The sequence below is a fragment of the Pristiophorus japonicus genome, chromosome 5 (assembly GCF_044704955.1).
Source record: "Pristiophorus japonicus isolate sPriJap1 chromosome 5, sPriJap1.hap1, whole genome shotgun sequence".
Taxonomy (NCBI): domain Eukaryota; kingdom Metazoa; phylum Chordata; class Chondrichthyes; family Pristiophoridae; genus Pristiophorus; species Pristiophorus japonicus.
In genome coordinates, this window is record NC_091981.1 from 182,755,760 (window position 1) to 182,777,307 (window position 21,548).

The window sequence follows — 21,548 nt, forward strand, 5'->3', positions numbered from 1 at the left end:
TTGGGGCTGATCATGGTGGGATTCTAAGGACTATGGTGAGATTTTTTCAGGGGCACCAATGCTGCTGGAATAGATGGCAGGTGAGGTTGAGATGACTGAAGCGCCCTGTCAATTGTGAGAGAGGTTGCTCGAAGGAGGTGACAGTGAATAGAGAGTTCATTGCAAACACTTCCAAAGTGCATACAGTTCAAAAGTCGCTTCCAAAACCTGAAGACTTCAGCTTCTGACATTGGAAAGTGAACAGCTGTGAAATGGTAGCTTTTATACCATTTCTGCAGCTGTCAAGTAGCCAAAGCAATGGACAGTCACTGAGAACCCGACTCCACTTACCTGGCATGAAAGCTGAGGGACAGCAAACCTGTCAAAAGGTTGATAAATTGTAAATGCTTGCTTTTAAGCCTCTTAATTAGCACTTAAGTACCTTTTAATGATGATAATTGTCTATTCCACTGCTTGCTGTCGGGTCTGTTATCTGAATGCAGATCTGACAGCTGAGAAACTCACACGGAGTTGGGTTTATAGAAACATAGAAAATAGGTGCAGGAATAAGCCATTCGGCCCTTCGAGCCTGCACCGCCATTCAATGAGCTCATGGCTGAACATGCAACTTCAGTACCCCATTCCTGCTTTCTCGCCATACCCCTTGATCCCCCTAGTAGTAAGGACTACATCTAACTCCTTTTTGAATATATTTAGTGAATTGGCCTCAACAACTTCCTGTGGTAGAGAATTCCACAGGTTCACCACTCTCTGGGTGAAGAAGTTTCTCCTCATCTCGGTCCTAAATGGCTTACCCCTTATCCTTAGACTGTGACCCCTGGTTCTGGACTTGCCCAACATTGGGAACATTCTTCCTGCATCTAACCTGTCTAAACCCGTCAGAATTTTAAACGTTTCTATGAGATCCTCTCTCATTCTTCTGAACTCCAGTGAATACAAGCCCAGTTGATCCAGTCTTTCTTGATATGTCAATCCCACCATCCCGGGAATCAGTCTGGTGAACCTTCGCTGCACTCCCTCAATAGCAAGAATGTCCTTCCTCAAGTTAGGAGACCAAAACTGTACACGATACTCCAGGTATGGCCTCACCAAGGCCCTGTACAACTGTAGTAACACCTCCCTGCCCCTGTACTCAAATCCCCTTGCTATGAAGGCCAACATGCCATTTGCTTTCTTAACTGCCTGCTGTACCTGCTTGCCAACCTTCAATGACTGATGTACCATGACACCCAGGTCTCGTTGCACCTCCCCTTTTCCTAATCTGTCACCATTCAGATAATAGTCTGTCTCTCTGTTTTTACCACCAGGATCCCAACCCGCTGACAGCAGGCCCGCCTCCAAACCTGCACACAGCGCTGGGAAGATTCCGGCCAAGGTGTCTACAACATAGAAACAGGCCATTCAGCCCAAATGGTCTATGCCGATATTTATGCTCCACACTAGCTTCCTCCCACCACTCTTCATCTAACCCGAAAAGCGTTTCCTTTTATTCCTTTCTTCATCATGTGCTTATCAACTTCCCCTTAAATGCAACTGTGCTTCTCACCTTAACTACTTCATGTGGTAGCGCATTCCACATTCTAGCCACTCTTTGGGTAAATAAGTTTCTCCTGAATTCCCTATTGGATTTATTAGTGACTATCATATATTTATGACCTCTAGTTTCGGACAATCTATCAAACCTTTTCATAGACGTAAAGATCTCTATCAGGTCACTACTCAGCTTACTCTTTTCTAAAGAAAACCGCCTCAGCCTTTTCGGATAAGTATATCCTCTCAGTTCTAATATCATCCTCGTGAATCTTTATTGCATCTTCTCCAGTGCCTCTATATGCTCTATAATATGGAGACCAGAACTGTGCACAATACTCCAAGTCATTGTTCCTTTTAATTTTTTTTGGATGCACAGCCCCTTTAATGGGCTGCGCAGGCCATTCAGATTGCGGTACATGCACGATTTTTCCATTTAAAAGCCACTGAGCCGGCTACATGGGATGTCCAGTCAGCTTAACGGGAACATTCCTCCAAGTGAGGTCTAACGAAGGTTCTATACAAGTTTAACATAACTTCTCTGATTTTCAATTCTATCCCTCTAAAGATGAACCCCAGCGCTTGATTTTCTTACTTTATGGCCTTATTAACTTGCGTCACTACTTTTAGTGATTTGTGTATCTGTACCCTTAGATCCCTTTGCTCCTTTACCCCATTTAGACTTATTATTCAGCAATATGTGGCCTCCTTATTCTTCCACCAAAATGCACCACTCACACTTACATAATCCAGACTGACACTTTAGTGCAGTACTCAGAAAGTGCTTCTTTTTCTGAGGTGCAGTCATTAAGGTGATAAATTGACTTGAGACTCTGTCTGCTCTTTTTATAGTTCCCTTGGATAGAAAAGATCTCATGGTACTTGTCATGTATGTAACCACAATGTAACACCACTGTATTACTGTATACACTCAACCCAGATGCACACCTTGACCACAAGGGGTGAACTTATGGGAGACACTCCTTACCTGATCACACAGGTATAAAAAGGGAGGTCCCACGCAGGGCCATCGCTTTTGGAGTCCTGTGAATAAAGAGTTAAGATCACAGAGTGACCTTGTCCCTAGAATGTGCCTCGTGTGGTTTCATACTGTAGAGTAAGGACTTTACATTGGCGACGAGAAACGGGAATTCACGACCCACGAGAATGGCCACCGGTAGCACAGAGGAATGGTACTGTGTTGGGGAAGACTGGGACGATTTTGTCGAGAGGCTTCAGCAAAGCTTCGTTACAAAAGAATGGCTGGGGGATGCAGCGGCCGACAAACGAAGGGCTCATCTTTTGACCAGCTGCGGACCAAAGACTTACGCGCTCATGAAGGACTTACTAGCACCCGAAAAGCCGGTAGACAAAACCTTTAAAGAACTGAGCAAATGGATCGGGGAGCACCTCAAACCGGCGAGTAGCATACATCTGGCCTGACACAGTTTCTACACCCACTGACATCGTGAAGGACAGAGCATACCGGACTTCATAGCGGACCTCCGGCGTTTGGCCAGCCTCTGTAAGTTCACAGACTCCTGCAGGGGCGGAGATGCTAAGGGATTTCTTTATCGAGGGCATTGGTCATGCGGGAATTTTCCGCAAATTAATTGAGACCAAGAATTTGAACTTGAAAGCGGCGGCATTGATAGCTCACGCTCATGGCGGGGGAGGAAGAGACGAAAATAATATACGTGCGCAATTCTGCCTCTAACGCGGCGATGGATCAGGGAGTCAACATCATCAATGCGACTCAGAGTCCCGCAGGCAGGCAGGGTCAGTCCGACACTCCCCAGGCAGCAATAGACCCCAGAGTAGGACTTCAACAGAGACAATGGCAGGCTGAACGGACATTCACACTATCACACTGGACAATGCGGCCCGGGATGAGGCCATTGACACCCACTAATAGGGTACTTAAGAGCAGTCAAAGGGACAGTCAGCGCGGAATGCCTGGCCATAGTCCCTTTGTTCCCAAAAATGGAAACTTTAACTCATGCTGGAGGTGCGGGGGAAAACACTCAGCGAGATCTTGCAGATTTCAACAGTTTGTCTGCAGGAACTGCAATCTCAGTGGCCACCTAGGTCGAATGTGCAGGAAGTCTGCAACCAGACTAATATATGATGCGGATGGCCAGAAGGGGGTTCGTTGAGGCAGGATGACTTTTGGGGCAAATCGATGGACGTCGAGGTTCAGCGGGTCCATATGGCGAATATTCACAGTTCATACACCAAAACGCCACCAATGATGATGAGGGGTTTATTAAACAGTATCCAAGTACGCATGGAGCTGGACACTGGGGCCAGCCAGTCACTCATGGGCGTTCAGCAATTTGAGAAGCTATGGCCACTCAAAGCCAGTAGACCCAAATTATTGAGACACAATTACGAAATTACACGAAAGAAATCATTCCAGTGCTCGGCAGTGCAATGTTGGCTGTCACACACAATGGGTTAGTGAATCGGCTGCCACTCTGGATTGTCCCGGGCAATGGTCCCGCATTGTTGGTGAGGAGCTGGTTAGCTGAGGTGAACTGGAAATGGGGGGATGTTCACGCAATGTCATCTGTGGAGCAAAGTTCGTGCTCACAAGTCCTACAACAATTCGATTCACTATTCCAACCTGGCGTTGGGACTTTCAAAAGCACTAAAGTGCGGGAAAATATCGAGAGCGAATTGGACCGGCTGTTGAGAGACGACATCATCTCGCCTGTTGAATTCAGCGACTGGGCGAGCCCCATCATTCCCATCCTAAAAGCGGATGGCTCTGTCAGGATCTGTGGTGACTACAAGGCCACCATCAATCAGGTGTCCCGACAAGATCAATACCCGCTCCAGAGAGCGGAGGACCTCTTCGCCAGGCTGGCAGGCGGCAAGCTGTTCACCAAGTTGGACCTCACTTCAGCCTATCTGACCCAGGAACTGGCCGATGAATCTAAACTACTGACCACCATCACCACACACAAGGGACTGTTCGTTTATAACAGGTGCCCGTTTGACATTCGATCAGCGGCTGCGATTTTTCAACGAAACATGGTAAGCCTGCTTAAATCCATTCCTGGAACGATCGTATTCCAGGACGACATCCTCATCACGGGTCGAGACACCGAGGAACATCTCCACAACCTGGAGGAGGTGCTACGCCGACTGGACCGGGTAGGTCTATGACTCAAGAAGTCTAAATGTGTGTTTTTAGCTCCTGAAGTTGAGTTTCTGGGCAGGAGGGTTGCTGCAGATGGGATTCGGCCCACTGAATCCAAAACAGAGGCAATTCGATGAGCACCCAGGTCCTGCAACACATTGGAGTTGCGTTCATTCCTGGGATTGTTGAACTATTTCGGGAACTTTCTGCCGAACTTGAGCACGTTGTTGGAGCCGCTACACGCGCTCCTGCGTAAGGGTTGCGATTGGTTTTGGGGAGACTGTCAGGAACGGGCTTTTGATCGGGCGCGAAACCTACTTTGTTCAAACAAGTTGTTGACCCTGTACGACCCCTGTAAAAAATTGGTTCTGACATGTGATGCATCGTCCTATGGGGTTGGGTGCGTGTTGCAGCAGGGCAATGCTGAGGGTCAACTACAACCTGTGGCTTATGCCTCCAGGTCGCTCCTCAAGCAGAACGGGGATATGGGATGGTCGAGAAGGAAGTGCTTGCATGTGTCTATGGTGTAAAAAAAATGCATCAGTACCTCTTTGGTAGGAAGTTTGAATTAGAGACGGACCACAAGCCATTAACATCCCTGTTGTCAGACAGCAAGGCTATTAATGCCAACACATCAGCTCGCATACAGCGATGGGCTCTCACGCTGGCTGCTTATGACTACTCCATCTGGCACCGGCCCGGCACTGAAAATTGCGCTGACGCGCTCAGCAGGCTTCCACTGGCCACCACTGAGGGGGCAGCGGAGCAAAGCGCCGAGATGGTCATGGCTGTCGATGCCTTTGACAGTGCAGGCTCCCCCATCACAGCCGGCCAGATCAAAATCTGGACAAACAGAGATCCCCTCCTATCCCTGATTAAGAAATGTGTCCTGACTGGGGATTGGGCGCCCGCACACGGAGCATGCCCTGAGGAGGTCAGACCATTCCACAGACGGATGGATGAGCTCTCCATCCAAGCCGACTGCCTACTATGGGGCAGCTGGGTAGTTATGCCCCAGAAGGGCAGGGAGGCATTCATCAGGGAACTCCACAGCAAGCACCCAGGCATTGTGCTGATGAAGGCCATTGTCCGGTCACACGTTTGGTGGCCTGAAATTGATTCAGACCTGGAACACTGTGTTTGCAGGTGCACGACATGTGCCCAGCTGGGTAATGCCCCCAGCGAGGCCCTGCTCAGCCCGTTGCCCTGGCCCACTAGGCCATAGTCACGCATTCATGTTGACTACATGGGCCCGTTCATGGGAAAGATGTTCCTTATTGTGGTAGATGCGTACTCAAAATGGATCGAGTGCATCATTCTGGATTCATGCACGTCATCCACCACCGTGGAAAGCCTACGTGCGATCTTTGCAACCCATGGCTTGCCGGACATCCTAGTTAGTTAGTTTCACAAGCTACGAATTCCGAGAGTTTATGTCAGGTAATGGCATCAACCACGTCAGGACTGCACCGTTAACGCCGGCCTCCAATCAGAAGAATGCACAGTCCCTGCGGTCAGCCCAGACAGGCCGGGATCACCTCAGGTGACAGACACTCACGTCAGTGTCCAACAACCAGAGCCCCAACTGCGGCGCTCCACGAGGGAGCGTAGACCACCTGAAAGACTAAACCTATGATCCCAATAAGACTTTGGTGGGGGTGGGGGGAGGTGGTGTCATGTATGTAACCACAATGTAACACCACTGTATTACTGTATACACTCAACCGAGATGCACACCTTGACCACAAGGGGTGAACTTGTGGGAGACACTCCTTACCTGATCACACAGCTATAAAAACGGAGGTCTCACGCAGGGTCATCGCTTTTGGAGTCCTGTGAATAAAGAGCTAAGGTCACAGAGTGACCTTGTCCCTAGAATGTGCCTCGTGTGGTTTCATGCTGTAGAGTAAGAACATTACAGTACTGCTTGAAGAAAGCCAGGGAGTTCTCCTTGTGACCTGGACAACTTTAATCACTCAACAAACATCAACAAAAACAGTTTAACTTGGCATTCATCTCATTTCTATTCATGAGACCTTGTGCACAAAATGGGTGCCACATTTGCCTAAATAACAACATTGACTGCATGTCAAAAATGTAATCCATCAGATGTGAAGTGCTTTGGGACAGCCAGCGTGATGTGATAAGGTGCTATATATTTGCAAGTTCTTTCTTTGATTGATCCTTTTTTATCAAGTGTGTTCATATAAATATAGGAACTTCATTTGTATAAGACTTCCTCTTTATTTAGTTGATTATCCCTAGCCTTGGAAGTACCTGTACAAGGAATAATTTACCATAAATGCAGTGGATAAAATACATTAGAAACTAGATCAAGCCTGTTCAAATGAACTTAATGTCGGACTTTTACAGTTGTCTCAATAAGGCCAGAATCTGATTAAAGCAAAATCAACACATTAGCAAGTACCTGTTTATTCGATATAGTTAAACACCAGGGCTTATAATTAGTAGCATCTTATGAGATTAGTCTGTGTGAAAAAGATGTATTGTTGGGGAATTTTTTAAAAATTCATCTAATACGCACCCCTCTTCTAAAGGCTGGGGTAGGATTTCATGTTGATGGCCACTCTCCATTATATTGCCAAAATGTCCACTCTATGTGACGCTAAATAGTGAGTATCCTTACACTAGTCAACTGTCTCAACATCTCAGCCAAGCCAGAGCAAAATGCACTCCACATAGGCAACACGTCAATTAGGAAGTGGGAAATCGGGCGCTGCTGCAAGTTCTTAAGAGCCTACAACAGCATAAAAGGGAGGGTTCTTTTTAGGCAAAACAGCGAAGCAACACCGTGGAGCTGTAGGAAGATTTTTCGGGGCAAGAAGGGTTCAAGCAGGGCCCAAAGATTTTTAGATATAGCCATGCAGGTGCTGGTGGAGCAAGTTCACAATATAAAGAGGATCATCCTTCCTTGCAGATGGTAAGTCGGTAGAAAGACAAAATGGTGAATGGGCACGATGAGTGATGGCACAACATATGATTAGGATCCGCGTTTACTCCAGGATCTGGCTGCAATGTCGAAAGAATGTTAATGCTCTCACAGGGAATTCCAAGATAACACTCCCCTTCCCATCTCTCAACATCTCTCATAGCTCTTTGCCTCAACATTATCAATCCTTTCCTTTCCCACTTGCCATGACTGTCCATCATCATCATAGGCAGTCCCTCGAAGTGAGGATGACTTGCTTCCACGCCAATAAAGGATGAGTTCACAGGTGTTTCAATTAAGGACCTAATATTCCAGATCCCGAACTACATCCTGAAGGGTGGAAGATGCCTGTGCATGGATCTTTTTAACGTGTGGTGGCCATTGCACCCCAGCCACCACACGGGCTTGACAGTGCTAGGTCTTGGTCCAGTGGCAAGGGTTATCCAAGACGGCTGGAAACCAGCTCTGCTTCACGGACCTAGTTTGCACACATATTGCAATGTGGGCTGGCCCGTGCTGCCCCTGGACCCCTGGCCATAAGCCAGCAGGGAAACTTAATTGTGCTTCTTTTCTGCTTGCACTCTTACTGCCCTCACAGCCGCTTCTACCTTTTGACACATTTGCTATTTCTTCCTATCATCAGCCACACTATGGTAAGCTGGCTCATGCATTTTAAAAAGCATTTCCCAGGGCACCTATTAGCCTACTTCCACTATTCTTGCAGGAGAAGCTGGCACGCAACAGTAGAAAGAGAACTAAGACAGGAGATGGTCCCACTACACTGCAAACACTCACCCTATGGAAGAGGCTACCATTGATATGATAGGAAGTCACATAGCAGTCAGTCTGTGCCCCTGGGAGTCCTCAACATTAATTTGGGATTTCATGAAGTCTCATGACATCAAGTCAAACATGGGCAAGGACATCTTCTGCTGATTACCACTTACCGCCCACTCTCAGCTGATGAATCAGTACTCCTCCATTTTGAATACTACTTGGAAGAAGCACTGAGGGCAGCAAGGGCATAGAATGTACTCTGGGTGGGGGACTTCAATATCTATCACCAAGAGTGGCTTGGTACCACCACTACTGACCGAGATGGCTGAGTCCTGAAGGACACAACGGACAGACTGGCTTGCGGCAAGTGGTGAGAGGACCAACACAAGAGGAAAAACCTACTTAACCTCGTCCTTACCAATCTACCTGTTACAGATGTCCATGACAGCATTGGTAGGAGTGACGACCACATAGTCCTTGTGGAGACAAGGTCCTATTTTCATACTGAGGACATTCTCCATTGTGTTGTGTGGCACTACCACTGTTCCAAATTGGATTGAATCAGATCAAATCTAGCAGCTCTAAACCGGGCATGCATAAGGCACTATGAGTCTTCAGCAGCAGAAGAATTGTATTCCACCACAATCTGTAACCTCATGGCCTAGCATATCCCTTACTCTACCATTACTATCAAGCCAATGGATCAACCCTGGTTCAATGAGGAGTGCAGAAGAGTATGCCAGGAGCAGCAACTGGCAAACGTAAAAATGAGGTGCCAACCTGGTGAGGCTACAACACAGGACTATATGCATGCTAAACAGCAGAGGCAGCACGCTATAGACAGAGCTAAGCGATCCCACAACCAACGGATCAGGCTGCAGTCCTGGAACATCAATGGGAGCAGAAGACTCCTTGACTATCTCCATCCTCAATGATGACAGAGCCCAGCACATGAGTGCAAAGACAAGGCTGAAGCGTTTGCAACCACCTTCAGCCAGAATTGCCGAGTGGATGATCCATCTCCTGAGGTCCCCATCATCACAGAAGCCAATCTTCAGCCAATTTGATTCATTCTGTGTGATTTCACAAAATGGCTCGATGCACTGGATACAGCAAAGGATATGGTCCTGACACCATCCCAGTTGTAGAGCTGAAGACATGTACACCAGAACTAGCTGCATCTTAGCCAAGCCAGCAACAACACTGCATCTACCTGACAATGTGAAAAATTGCCCAGATATATTGTGTCCACATAAAGCCGGACAAATCCAATCTGGTCAATTACTGCCCCATCAATCTACTCTTAATTATCAGCAAAGTGATGGAAGGGGTCGTTAACAGTGCTATTAAATAGCACTTAGTCACCAATAACCTGTTCACCAATGCTCAATTTGGATTCTGCCAGAACCACTCAACTCCAGACGTCATTACAGCTTTAGTTCAAAATGGACAATGGAGCTGAATTCCAGAGGTAAGGTGAGAATGACTGCCCTTGACATCAAGGCAACATTTGACCTAGTGGCATCAAGGAGCCTGAGTAAAATTGAAGTTAATGGGTATCAGGGGGAAAACTCTCTCCACTGGCTAGAGTCATACCTAGCACAAAGAAAGATGGTTGTGGTTGTTGGAGGTCAATCATCTCAGTCCTAGGACATCACTGCAGGAGTTCCTCAGGGCAGTGTCCTAGGCCCAACCATCTTGAGCTGCTTCATCAATGACCTTCCCTCCATCATAAGGTCAGAAGTGAGGATGTTCGCTGATGATTGCACAGTGTTCAGTTCTATTCGCAACTCCTCAGAAAATGAAACAATCCATGCATGCATGCAGCAAGACCTGGATGACGTTCAGACTTGGGCTGATAAGTGGCAAGTAACATTCACGCCACAAAAGTGCCAGGCAGTGACCATCTCCAACAAGCGAGAGTCTAACCATCTCCCCTTGATATTCAATGGCATTACCATTGCTGAATCCCCCACCATCAACATCCTGGGGGTCACCATTGACTAGAAACTTAACTGGACCAGCCACATAAATACTGTGGCAACAGGAGCAGGTCAGAGGCTAGATTTTCTGTGGCGAGTGTCTCACCTCCTGACTCCCAAAAGCCTTTCCACCATCGGCAAGGCACAAGTCAGGAGTATGATGGAATACTCTCCACTTGTCTGGATGAGTGCAGCTCCAACAACACTAAAGAAACTCAACACCATCCAGGAAAAATCAACCAGCTTGATTGGCATCCCATCCATTACCTTTAACATTCACTCTCTCCATCACCAATGCACTGTGGCTGCAGTTTGTACCATCACGAATGTGATGGAATATTCTCAACTTGCCTCCAACAACACTCAAGAAGCTGGACACCATCCAGGACAAAGTAGCCCACTTGATTGTCACCCCATCCACCACTTAAGCATTCACTCTCTCCACCACCGGTGCACCATGGCTGCAGTGTATACCATCTATAAGATCCACTGCAGAAACTCGCCAAGGCTTCTTCGACAGCACCTCCAAAACCCGCGACCTCTACCATCTAGAAGGACATGGGCAGCAGGTTCTTGGGAGCACCACCACCTGCAAGTTCCCCTCCAAGTCACACACCATCTTGACTTGGAAATATATATTGTCTTTCTTTTATCATCGCTGGGTCTAAATCCTGGAACTCCCTTCTTAACAGCACTTTGGGAGTACCTTCACCACACGGACTGTAGCGGTTCAAGAAGGCAGTTCATCTCCACCTTCTCAAGGGTAATTGGGGATGGGCAATAAATGCTGGCCTTGCTGGTGATGCCCACATCCCATGAATGAATTAACAAAAAAAAAGGAGGTTTTAGTAGTTATTGCCTGATATTTGTTTTATATTCCTTCATCTTGAGAAAGTTAGGTAGCAAGTCATGGGGATTAAATATATTTACAATATAGTCAATATTTTTGACAACTATGACTTTCATTACAGCTGTGATAACTGGTTTCATTACTAATTGTGACAATAAGCTTATTCTTTGATCACCATATCTTAGCTGCTAATCTGAATTCACAGCGTTAAATTAGTTGGGCTGACATCTAAATCAATCAAAACTTAGTTACCTTGCTGAGCTGTAGTTATGTTCTCATTTTCTCAGCAATACACTGCTGCTATTAGATTGCAATAGAGCTGACTGGTTTACTATAATATACCTATTTTCATAATATATTAGAACACTGCAGACTCCAATAACTTGAAAATGTTCAAAAGAATTGAAATTTCCATCTTCAAAGAAACACAATCTATCAAATGCTGACATTTCTGCAGGAAAAAAATTTTAAATTAATATTACATTATCATAAAGAACTTCACAGTTGAACATTATGACAGTTTTATTTTTCATTCAGAATAGAAATGTTTTTGCCATTGATTTGGAAAGTTTGTGTAAAATTACAAAAATGTAATAGTTTTACATTGTGCAACCTATCTGCACCTTGATCAGATAAACTGTCAATCAAATTTATTGTATAGAGCACAGCACATCTGTTGAACGTGAATAGTCAAAATGATTTCTAAAATTCCTACTATTTTCGTACTGATTTTCTTGCAGTGGAGGAGGAGGGGATACAAGAAAAAAAGCAGGAAAAACCAAAAGTCAAAATTTTTGTAATTTGAGTGTGCCACATGATTTATTTTGGCATTCATTTGCAATAATAATTTGTTATTAGATCGATCTGTACCAACATTGGTGAATTCCAACCAAAGTAGCACTTGTGAATTCACCAGCAGTAAGTGGGAATGCCAGAGATGAAGCATTGCATTTCCTAGTTTCTTGGCATCCAATAATGCATTTAAAAAAATTGATATACCACCAAGGCTGAAAAGAATTAATCAGGATAGTGTAGCAGAGTGTGACCTCCAGACTAAACAAATTGTCCCCACCTAATATCTCCTTCTTTGGCTCAATGTCAAATTTTCTGTGAAGTGCCATAGACGTCTTTTCTACATTAAAGGTGCTATGTCATTACAAGTTGTTGTTGTTAAATGTATTAAGATAAGCCTTTAAAACCTGACTTGATATAGTCTGTTGCCATTGTACACACCCTTCTGTCATTTTTCATACTCTAATGCCACACAATTGAATACCCTATAGATTTAATATACTCGTGTTGCTGTATGAAAAGTAATTTTCATCGATTAGTGTTGTAAGTACATAAGAACTTAAGAAATAGGAGCAGGAGTGAAGGCCCACCGAGCCTGCTCCGCCATTCAATATGACCATGGCTGTACAGTATTTATGTGCCTTTTAATTGTGAGTGCGAGAAATAAGGCCTCACTATTGTGAATGTTTTATCTTTATGTATCAGTGAGCTGAAAATAATTTACTAATTATTTCCACTATTCCTGTGAATGTGAGAGAATTGGAAGAATCATTAGTCCAATGCCTGTATCCCAGTGACCTTGAAATTACACTGTGCGAACATTCACACACTGAGCCAGCCAGCACGTTTGGTCTGGGAGGGGTGGGTGGGGAGCGGTGGGTGTGGGGGTGGGAGGGGATCTGGGGTCAGCCTCAAATGGGTAAGCAACTGGCCAGAGGATTTTGTGAGTTCAGGAAGAGCAACCTCCTACTCCTAGCCCCACCAAAAAATTTTTTTCCTGGGCTGTGTTCTGAGTGGACCTCCAGCAATCGATCTCCACCTGGTATAAATAAGCTGCTCCCTTTTGTACATGAAAATTGCATTCAGTGTCCTACAACTGGCGTGGAATTCTATGTGTGCATTTCAGCAGGCTTATGCCTATTTTAGGGCAGGCTACTTGCTCATTTCGAGGCTCGCCTGAAAATTGCTTCAGGTAAACGAAGGCATTAAAGGGGATGGCCGAAATGTCCCTCGGTTTTCAGCTGCTGGCTGCCCACTTTTCAGGTGAGAACCAGATGGCCAGCAGTTGAAAATCATCCCCAATGCTTCTATTTCTGTGTAGCATTGAAAGGATTTACTACTGTAATGTCCCAATTCTGCAAGTGTATGTAACTGTGACTAATGATTGTCAATACAAGTTTTCGAATTCGATAAAAAGTGTATAAAGTGTTGCAATGATTGATATGAAAAATCTTAGCATCCCGTTAATAACGATGAGTTGGTTTACTATCTTTCTAGGTGTGGTGTTCGACATCGATGCCAGCAACACCTCGCAAAAGACACGATCATTGCCTTCCTCACTTCCACCTCAAGTGAGCTACACTATTAGAACGGATATTCTCCACAGTATGCCGACTGATGTACTGCAAAATCCCAAGTGGAAATCTCAGCCCCACAGTTTGCCGATGAGCAGTTTCCACTACAATCGTATCTTTGTTCCATTGCAAGATATGATTGACCGAGCGATCATTGAATTACAAACTGGTCAAGACGTCCCCAACCCTGCAGTACAGGTGCAAGCCATGCCATATCCCTGCCACATCAATGATCAGTAAGTCAGTTGGACATAGTCCTAATACCTAGGTTTTGTTACTGGATGCCATAAACAAGGGTGCTGCCTGACTGATTAAATAATTCAAAACTTATCCGTTGGAAAACCATTAGTGTGAGAACTCTTATACTGTATAATTAATGTCTTTCTGGCACAATGAAAATATTGTGGTATATTTTTTAACGTGGAAAAAGAAAAGATTTAAAACACACTGAGGAAATATTAAGAGAAACAAGAAGAGAAAGGAGTAATTGGTGCTTAGGAGCATGTAAAAAATTATTTTAATAATTAAAAAAGGTACATTTTTAACATGTAGAAAAGAAAATACATTGAGGAAAGATTGCAAAAATCAAGAAAAAAAAGTATTAGCTCAGGAGCCTGAGAGGGATTAATCTACAGGAATCAAAGATTGGGGCAAAACTGTAGTGGAACAATGGGCTGCCTTTAAAGAGGAAATAATTTGGGTACAGTCGAGGTACGTTCCCACGAGGGGGAAAGGCAGGGCAACTAAAGTCAGAGCTCCCCGAATGACAAAGCAGATAGAGAATATGATGAAGCAGAAAAAGAGCACGTATGACAGATGTCAGGTTGTAAATACATCTGAGAATCAGGCTAAATATAGAAAGATCAGATCAGAAGTGAAAAGAAAAAATAGAGGGGCAAAGAGAGGGTATGGAAACAGAATGGCAGCCAACATAAAAGGAAATCCAAAAGTCTTCGATAGGCATATAAATAATAAATGGGTAGTAAGAGGAGGGGTGGGGCTGATTAGGGACCAAAAAGGAGACCTACGCATGGAGGCAGAGGGTATGGCTGAGGTACTAAATGAGTACTTTGCATCTGTCTTCACCAAGGAAGAAGATGCTGCCATAGGCATAGTGAAGGAAGAGTTAGTAGAGACACTAAAGGATAAAAATTGATAAAGAAGAGGTATTAAAAAGGCTGGCTGTACTTAAAGTAGATAAATCACCAGGAGCGGATGGGCTGCATCCTAGGATGCTGAGGAAATTGAGGGCGGGTATCGCGGAAGTGCTGGCCATAATATTCCAATCCTTCATAGATACGGGGGCGGTGCCAGAACTGGAGAATTGGAAATGTTACACCATTGTTCAAAAAAGGGTGTATAGATAAACCCAGCAACTACAGCCCAGTCAGTTTAACCTCTGTAGGGGGGAAGCTTTTAAAAACAGTAATCAGGGACAAAATTAACAGTCACTTGGACAAGTGTGGATTTATTAAGGAAAGTCAGCACAGATTTGTTAAAGGCAAGTCGTATTTAACCAACTTGATCGAGGTTTTTGATGAGGTAACCGAGAGGGTACATGGATTTCCAAAAGGTGTTCGACAAAGTGCCACATAATGGGCTTGCCAACAAAATTGAAGCCCATGGACAGTGGCAGCCTGGATACAGAATGGGCTAAGTGACAGGAAACAGAGAGTAGTGGTTGAATGGTTATTTTTCAGACTGAAGGAAGGTTTACACTGGTGTTCCCCAGGGGTCGGTACTAAGACCACTGCTTTTCTTGGTATATATTAATGACTTGGACATGGGTGTACAACGCACAATTTCAAAATTTGCAGATGACACAAAAACTTGGAAGTATAGTGAACAGTGTGAACAGGAAGCATGATAGACTTCAGTAAGACATAGCCAGGCTGGTGAAATGGGCAGAGACGTGGCAGATGAAATTTGACGTAGAAAAGTGTGAATTGATGCATTTTGGTAGAAAGAATGAGGAGAGGACATGTAAACTAAATGGTACAATCCTAAAGGGGGTGCACGAACAGAGAACCTGGGCTATGTTGCAAAAATCATTGAAGGTGGCAAGGCAGGTTGAGAAAGCAGTTAAAAAGGCTTACCTAAATAAAGGTATAGAGTACAAAAGTATGGAAATTATAATGAACCTGTATAAAACACTGATTGGGCCCCAACTGGAGTACTGTGTCCAATTCTGGGCACCACACTTTAGGAAGGAAGTGAAGGCCTTAGAGAAGGTACAGAAAAAATTTCCGAGAATGATTCCATGGATAGACTGGAGAAGCCGTGGTTGTTCGCCTTGGAGCAGTGGACATTGAGAGGAGATTTGATAGAGGTGTTCAAAATCATATGGGGTCTGGACAGAGGGAATAGAGATAAACTGTTCCCATTGGCAGAAGGGTCGAGAGCCAGAGGACACAGATTTAAAGTGATTGGCAGAAGAACCAAAGGCAACATGAGAAAAAACTTTTTTTATGCAGCGAGTGGTTAGGACCGGTAATGCACTGCCTGAAAAGGTGGTAGAGGCAGATTCAATTTTAACTTTCAAAAGGGAGTTGAATAGGTATCGGAAGGAAAAAAATTACAGGGCTACGGGGAAAGGGCAGGGGAGTGGGACTAGCACGGGCTTGACATGCTCCAGCCACCTTTAGTAACATGTATTTGGTGGGGCTGATATTATGAAGGTGGACTGCCATTGAGAGAATCTCACCCCAGGTGCTCATGTCAGGAACTACAGGCATGCTCTCTACAGTTGAAAATCATGGGAAGCATGTCTGAGTTTTTCTGATATGTGCCTTGGTGGTTATGGATCGCCACTGAGAATGCAATTTCATAAAATCAACCCTTGTATATTCTTTCAAAAAGGTGGAAGTTTCTTTTAGAGTCTAGAACCTGATTTGAACTGTGACTGTTTGTGTAACACAGTGAACTCACTGAGCTCTCAAATCCAGCCCAGACTTATGTGATGAAGGGTATGATTTGGTGGCCATTACAGAAACGTGGTTGCAAGGGGGCCAAGACTGGGAATTAAACATACAGGGGTATCTGACAATTCGGAAAGATAGACAAGAAGGGAAAGGAGGTGGGGTAGCTTTGTTAATAAAAGATGATATCAGGGCATTTGTGAGAGACGATATTGGCTCTAATGAACAAAATGTTGAATCATTGTGGGTGGAGATTAGAGATAGTAAGGGGAAAAAGTCACTGGTAATTTATAGGCCCCAAAATAATAACTTCACAGTGGGGCGGGCAATAATCAAGAGAATAATGGAGGCATGTGAAAAAGGAACGGCAGTAATCATGGAGGATTTTAACCTACATATCGATTGGTCAAATCAAATCGCACGGGGTAGCATGGAGGAGGAATTCATAGAATGCATATGAGATTGTTTCTTAGAACAGTATGTTACAGAATCTACAAGGGAGCAAGCTATCTTAAATCTGGTCCTGTGTAATGAGACAGGAATAATAAACGATCTCCTAGTAAAAGATCCTCTCGGAATGATTGATCACAGTATGGTTGAATTTGTAACACAGATTGAGGGTGAGGAAGTAGTGTCTCAAACGAGCGTACTATGCTTAAACAAAGGGGACTACAGTGGGATGAGGGCAGAGTTGCCGAAAGTAGACTGGAAACACAGACTAAATGGTGGCACAGTTGAGGAACAGTGGAGGACTTTTAAGGAGCTCTTTCATGGTGCTCAACAAAAATATATTCCAGTGAAAAAGAAGGGTGGTAAGAGAAGGGATAACCAGCCGTGGATAACCAAGGAAATAAAGGAGAGTATCAAGTTAAAAACCAATGCTTTTAAGGTGGCCAAGGTTAGTGGGAAACTAGAAGATTGGTAAAATTTTAAATGACAGCAAAGAATGACTAAGAAAGCAATAAAGAAAGGAAAGATAGATTACGAAAGTAAACTTGCGCAAAACATAAAAACAGATAGCAAAAGCTTTTACGATATATAAAACGGAAAAGAGTGACAAAAGTAAATGTTGGTCCCTTAGAAGATGAAAAGAGGAATTTAATAATGGGAAATGTGGAAATGGCTGAGACCTTAAACAATTATTTTGCTTCGGTCTTCACAGTGGAAGACACAAAAACCATGCCAAAAATTGCTGGTCACGGGAATGTGGGAAGGGAGGACCTTGAGATAATCACTATCACTAAGGGGGTAGTGCTGGACAGGCTAATGGGACTCAAGGTAGACAAGTCCCCTGGTCCTGATGAAATGCATCCCAGGGTATTAAAAAAGATGGCGGAAGTTATATCAGATACATTCGTTATAATCTACCAAAATTCTCTGGACTCTGGGGAGGTACCAGCGGATTGGAAAGCAGTTAATGTAATACCTCTGTTTAAAAAAGGGGGCAGACAAAAGGCAGGTAACTATAGGCCGGTTAGTTTAGCATCTGTAGTGGGGAAAAGGCTTGACGCTATCATTAAGGAAGAAATAGCGGGACATCTAGATAGGAATAGTGCAATCAAGCAGACGCAACATGGATTCATGAAGGGGAAATCATGTTTAACTAATTTACTGGAATTCTTTGAGGATATAACGAGCATGGTGGATAGAAATGTACCTATGGATGTGGTGTATTTAGATTTCCAAAAGGCATTCGATAAGGTGCCACACAAAAGGTTACTGCAGAAGATAAAGGTACGCGGAGTCAGAGGAAATGTATTAGCATGGATAGAGAATTAGCTGGCTAACAGAAAGCAGAGAGTCAGGATAAATGGGTCCTTTTCGGGTTGGAAATCGATGGTGAGTGGTGTGCCACAGGGATCGGTGCTGGGACCACAACTGTTTACAATATACATAGATGACCTGGAAGAGGGGACGGAGTGTAGTGTAACAAAATTTGCAGATGACACAAAGATTAGTGGGAAAGCGGTTTGTGTAGAGGACACAGAGAGGCTGCAAAGAGATTTAGATAGGTTAAGCGAATGGGCTAAGGTTTGGCAGATGGAATACAATGTCGGAAAATGTGAGGTCATCCACCTTGGGAAAAAAACACAGTAAAAGGGAATATTATTTGAATTGGGAGAAATTCCAACATCCTGCGGTGCAGAGGGACCTGGGGGTCCTTGTGCATGAGTCCCAAAACGTTAGTTTGCAGGTGCAGCAGGTAATCAGGAAGGCAAATGGAATGTTGGCCTTCATTGCGAGAGGGATGGAGTACAAAAGCAGGGAGGTCCTGCTGCAACTGTATAAGGTATTGGTGAGGCCGCACCTGGAGTACTGCGTGCAGTTTTGGTCACCTTACTTAAGGAAGGATATACTGGCTTTGGAGGGGGTACAGAGACGATTCACTAGGCTGATTCCGGAGATGAGAGGGTTACCTTATGATGATAGATTGAGTAGATTGGGTCTTTATTCGTTGGAGTTCAGAAGGATGAGGGGTGATCTTATAGAAACATTTAAAATAATGAAAGGGATAGACAAGATAGAGGCAGACAAGTTGTTTCCACAGGTCGGGGAGACTAGAACTAGGGGCACAGCCTCAAAATACGGGGGAGCCAATTTAAAACAGAGTTGAGAAGGAATTTTTCTTCCAGAGGGTTGTGAATCTGTGGAATTCTCTGCCCAAGGAAGCAGTTGAGGCTAGCTCATTGAATGTATTCAAATCACGGATAGATAGATTTTTCACCGAAAAGGGAATTAAGGGTTACGGGGAGCGGGCGGGTAAGTGGAGCTGAGTCCACGGCCAGATCAGCCATGATCTTGTTGAATGGCGGAGCAGGCTCGAGGGACCTACTCCTGTTCCTAATTCTTATGTTCTTATGTTCGTATGACTCCTCTGTCTGCTGGGTGTAAGGATTCAATATAAAATTAATTGGGGCAGTTTCAACCCAATCCCTCGTGGGCATAGAGTTAGCAACTGAATTGAGATTGCCCAACAGACTGACAGTCAGAGAGACCACAGAATAACTAGTTTCAAAATGGAAAATATTGGGCTGCAAGCGGTGTTTCTCTCAGTTTGGGTTGGAGCAGTGTAGAAGAAACTTCACTTTGCATCTAAATGAACTGTAACTCATTTGGGAGCGCTTCATTCTCACACTGGCTACATGAAATGGGGAAGTTTCAGACTTCCTTACCTTAATGATCACAAAGTTCACAGACAAAAAAAAATAATAGTTTCAATTTTTAAGCAATCAAAATACTCCAATTTATTTGTCTGTAGTAGAGGGAGTTTTACCCTGCAATTAGTTGTGATACATATGACCAGGAGTGTTTGATGCTTCTATCTTAAGGCTGAAGTGTTGTACTTACACCACGAGTATCCATCACTTTGATGAGCACAAAATTCACAAAAATCAAAAGTAACCACAGTTTACTATGAGGTTCAAATTTGTAAGTCTGTTGATTTGTTTGTAACTTGTTAGTTGCTGTGTACATGTGAAACATCTCAGAATAGTATGTTTCAGATTTATAGAAATAGAAGTGCTCCTTGATTATTTTTATTCAAGCAATGGAATGTAAAATTTGAAATGTTTCCACGGAGTTCATATCGGGACTAATCATGGCATTCTTGTATAACTCATTGAATAATTTAATTCTACTAACAAAACCCCTTCCTGACAGGTTTCTCAACAACATTGGCTTCTTTTTTCCATTGTTAATGATGCTGGCGTGGTTGATTTCCGTGGCCTCCATGGTGCGCAATCTTGTATTTGAAAAAGAACTTCGACTGGAAGAGGTAATTAAAGTCACGAGAAGCTCCTGATTCTAGTTTTTGTCTACAATACAATGAGCTCACCTGAGGTTTCAGTGCAACGTGCATAAGTCAATGTGCTGATATGATTAAAGAGAACCTAGAACACGAATGGAGATAATTTGAGGGAAATCTTGGGGAGTAGGTGGAAAATGGTTACTCTTGCACCTGTTTTTATGGGCACGAAATGCCCTTATAGACAGATTAACCAAGGGTGACCCATAGCCACCTCCAGTTCGGAGCTGGTTGATGCCCCATCCTGACCTCGATATAAATCTTTAGCGCCTGGTATATGGGAACATTGACCTAGAAATTCGATTAAGCCTGAAAACAGGTGGCGCCCCCATGGGCTAAGGTTAGCTGCCGCCCACAAAAAGACCACAGGCAGCACTGGTATTTTAATGCCATCTGCTGATTTAAATGAGCGCAGTGCAGAAGCTCTTGTGCAATGCGCTCTTTCCGGCAACTGAAATCAGTTATTTGGGTGTAACTTATTTAAAAGTAGCACAGTAAATTGAAATAAACATTTTTTTAAGCAAAACGTGAACCTCTTGGTCACTGGTGTAAATCGTGTAGAAGAGAGTTCAATTAAATTATTAACAACAACAGACTTTTGAAGAACTCTTGGTAAAAATATAATTTTAACTTTTCCTTAATTTTTGGCCTTTTAAAAACAGACTTCTAAACTTTGTATATTATTTTGTCAGTTCCTAAACTAGAAAACCTAATTTATAAAATTTAAGGAAATGTAGTTTTGATTTTTTTCCTGAGATTCTTACAACTGTTTTTAAAGTATTTACCACCTGTAATGTTTGACTGACTGGGGGGAGATTTGATGCACCATATTGGAAGCCAGTTTTCACTCCAATTACATAGTCTGACCTCTCCATACTTACCCAGTTATCTCAGCACCATAGGGTTTATAGCTCACCGTCGCTTTCTCCCGGATCTACGTGCTTTGGAGAGGGTGGTGAGAGGAGCAGCGGCATCCAAAATCGCTGAGAGTGCGTCAATTCAGCTGCATGCTGATTGACGTCATGCTCCTGGTAATTAAAATACTTGCGGCGAGCGCAGGCAATGGCAGTTCTGCCGACCTGCCCAATATAGCAGCTGCCATGTTCCATGCTGGAAGTGGGTGGAAGCGAGGCGGCTGCCATTATTTCTGCAAAACCGGCCTAAACGGCCGGCGCTAAAGGTTTGAAATTATAGGTCTTTGTCTCCTAGAAAGATGATGTGATGG

General features: G+C 44.1%; 1 protein-coding gene across 1 annotated transcript in view; it reads left to right on the plus strand.

Annotated features, from left to right (window-relative positions):
* Window positions 1-21,548, plus strand: part of LOC139264540 (ATP-binding cassette sub-family A member 13-like) — a 417,853-nt gene that overhangs the window by 243,833 nt on the left and 152,472 nt on the right. The window contains exons 30-31 of the mRNA XM_070881155.1: window positions 13,524-13,836; window positions 20,179-20,293. Coding sequence (XP_070737256.1) covers window positions 13,524-13,836; window positions 20,179-20,293 — 428 coding nt within the window. The remainder of the gene's footprint in view (window positions 1-13,523; window positions 13,837-20,178; window positions 20,294-21,548) is intronic.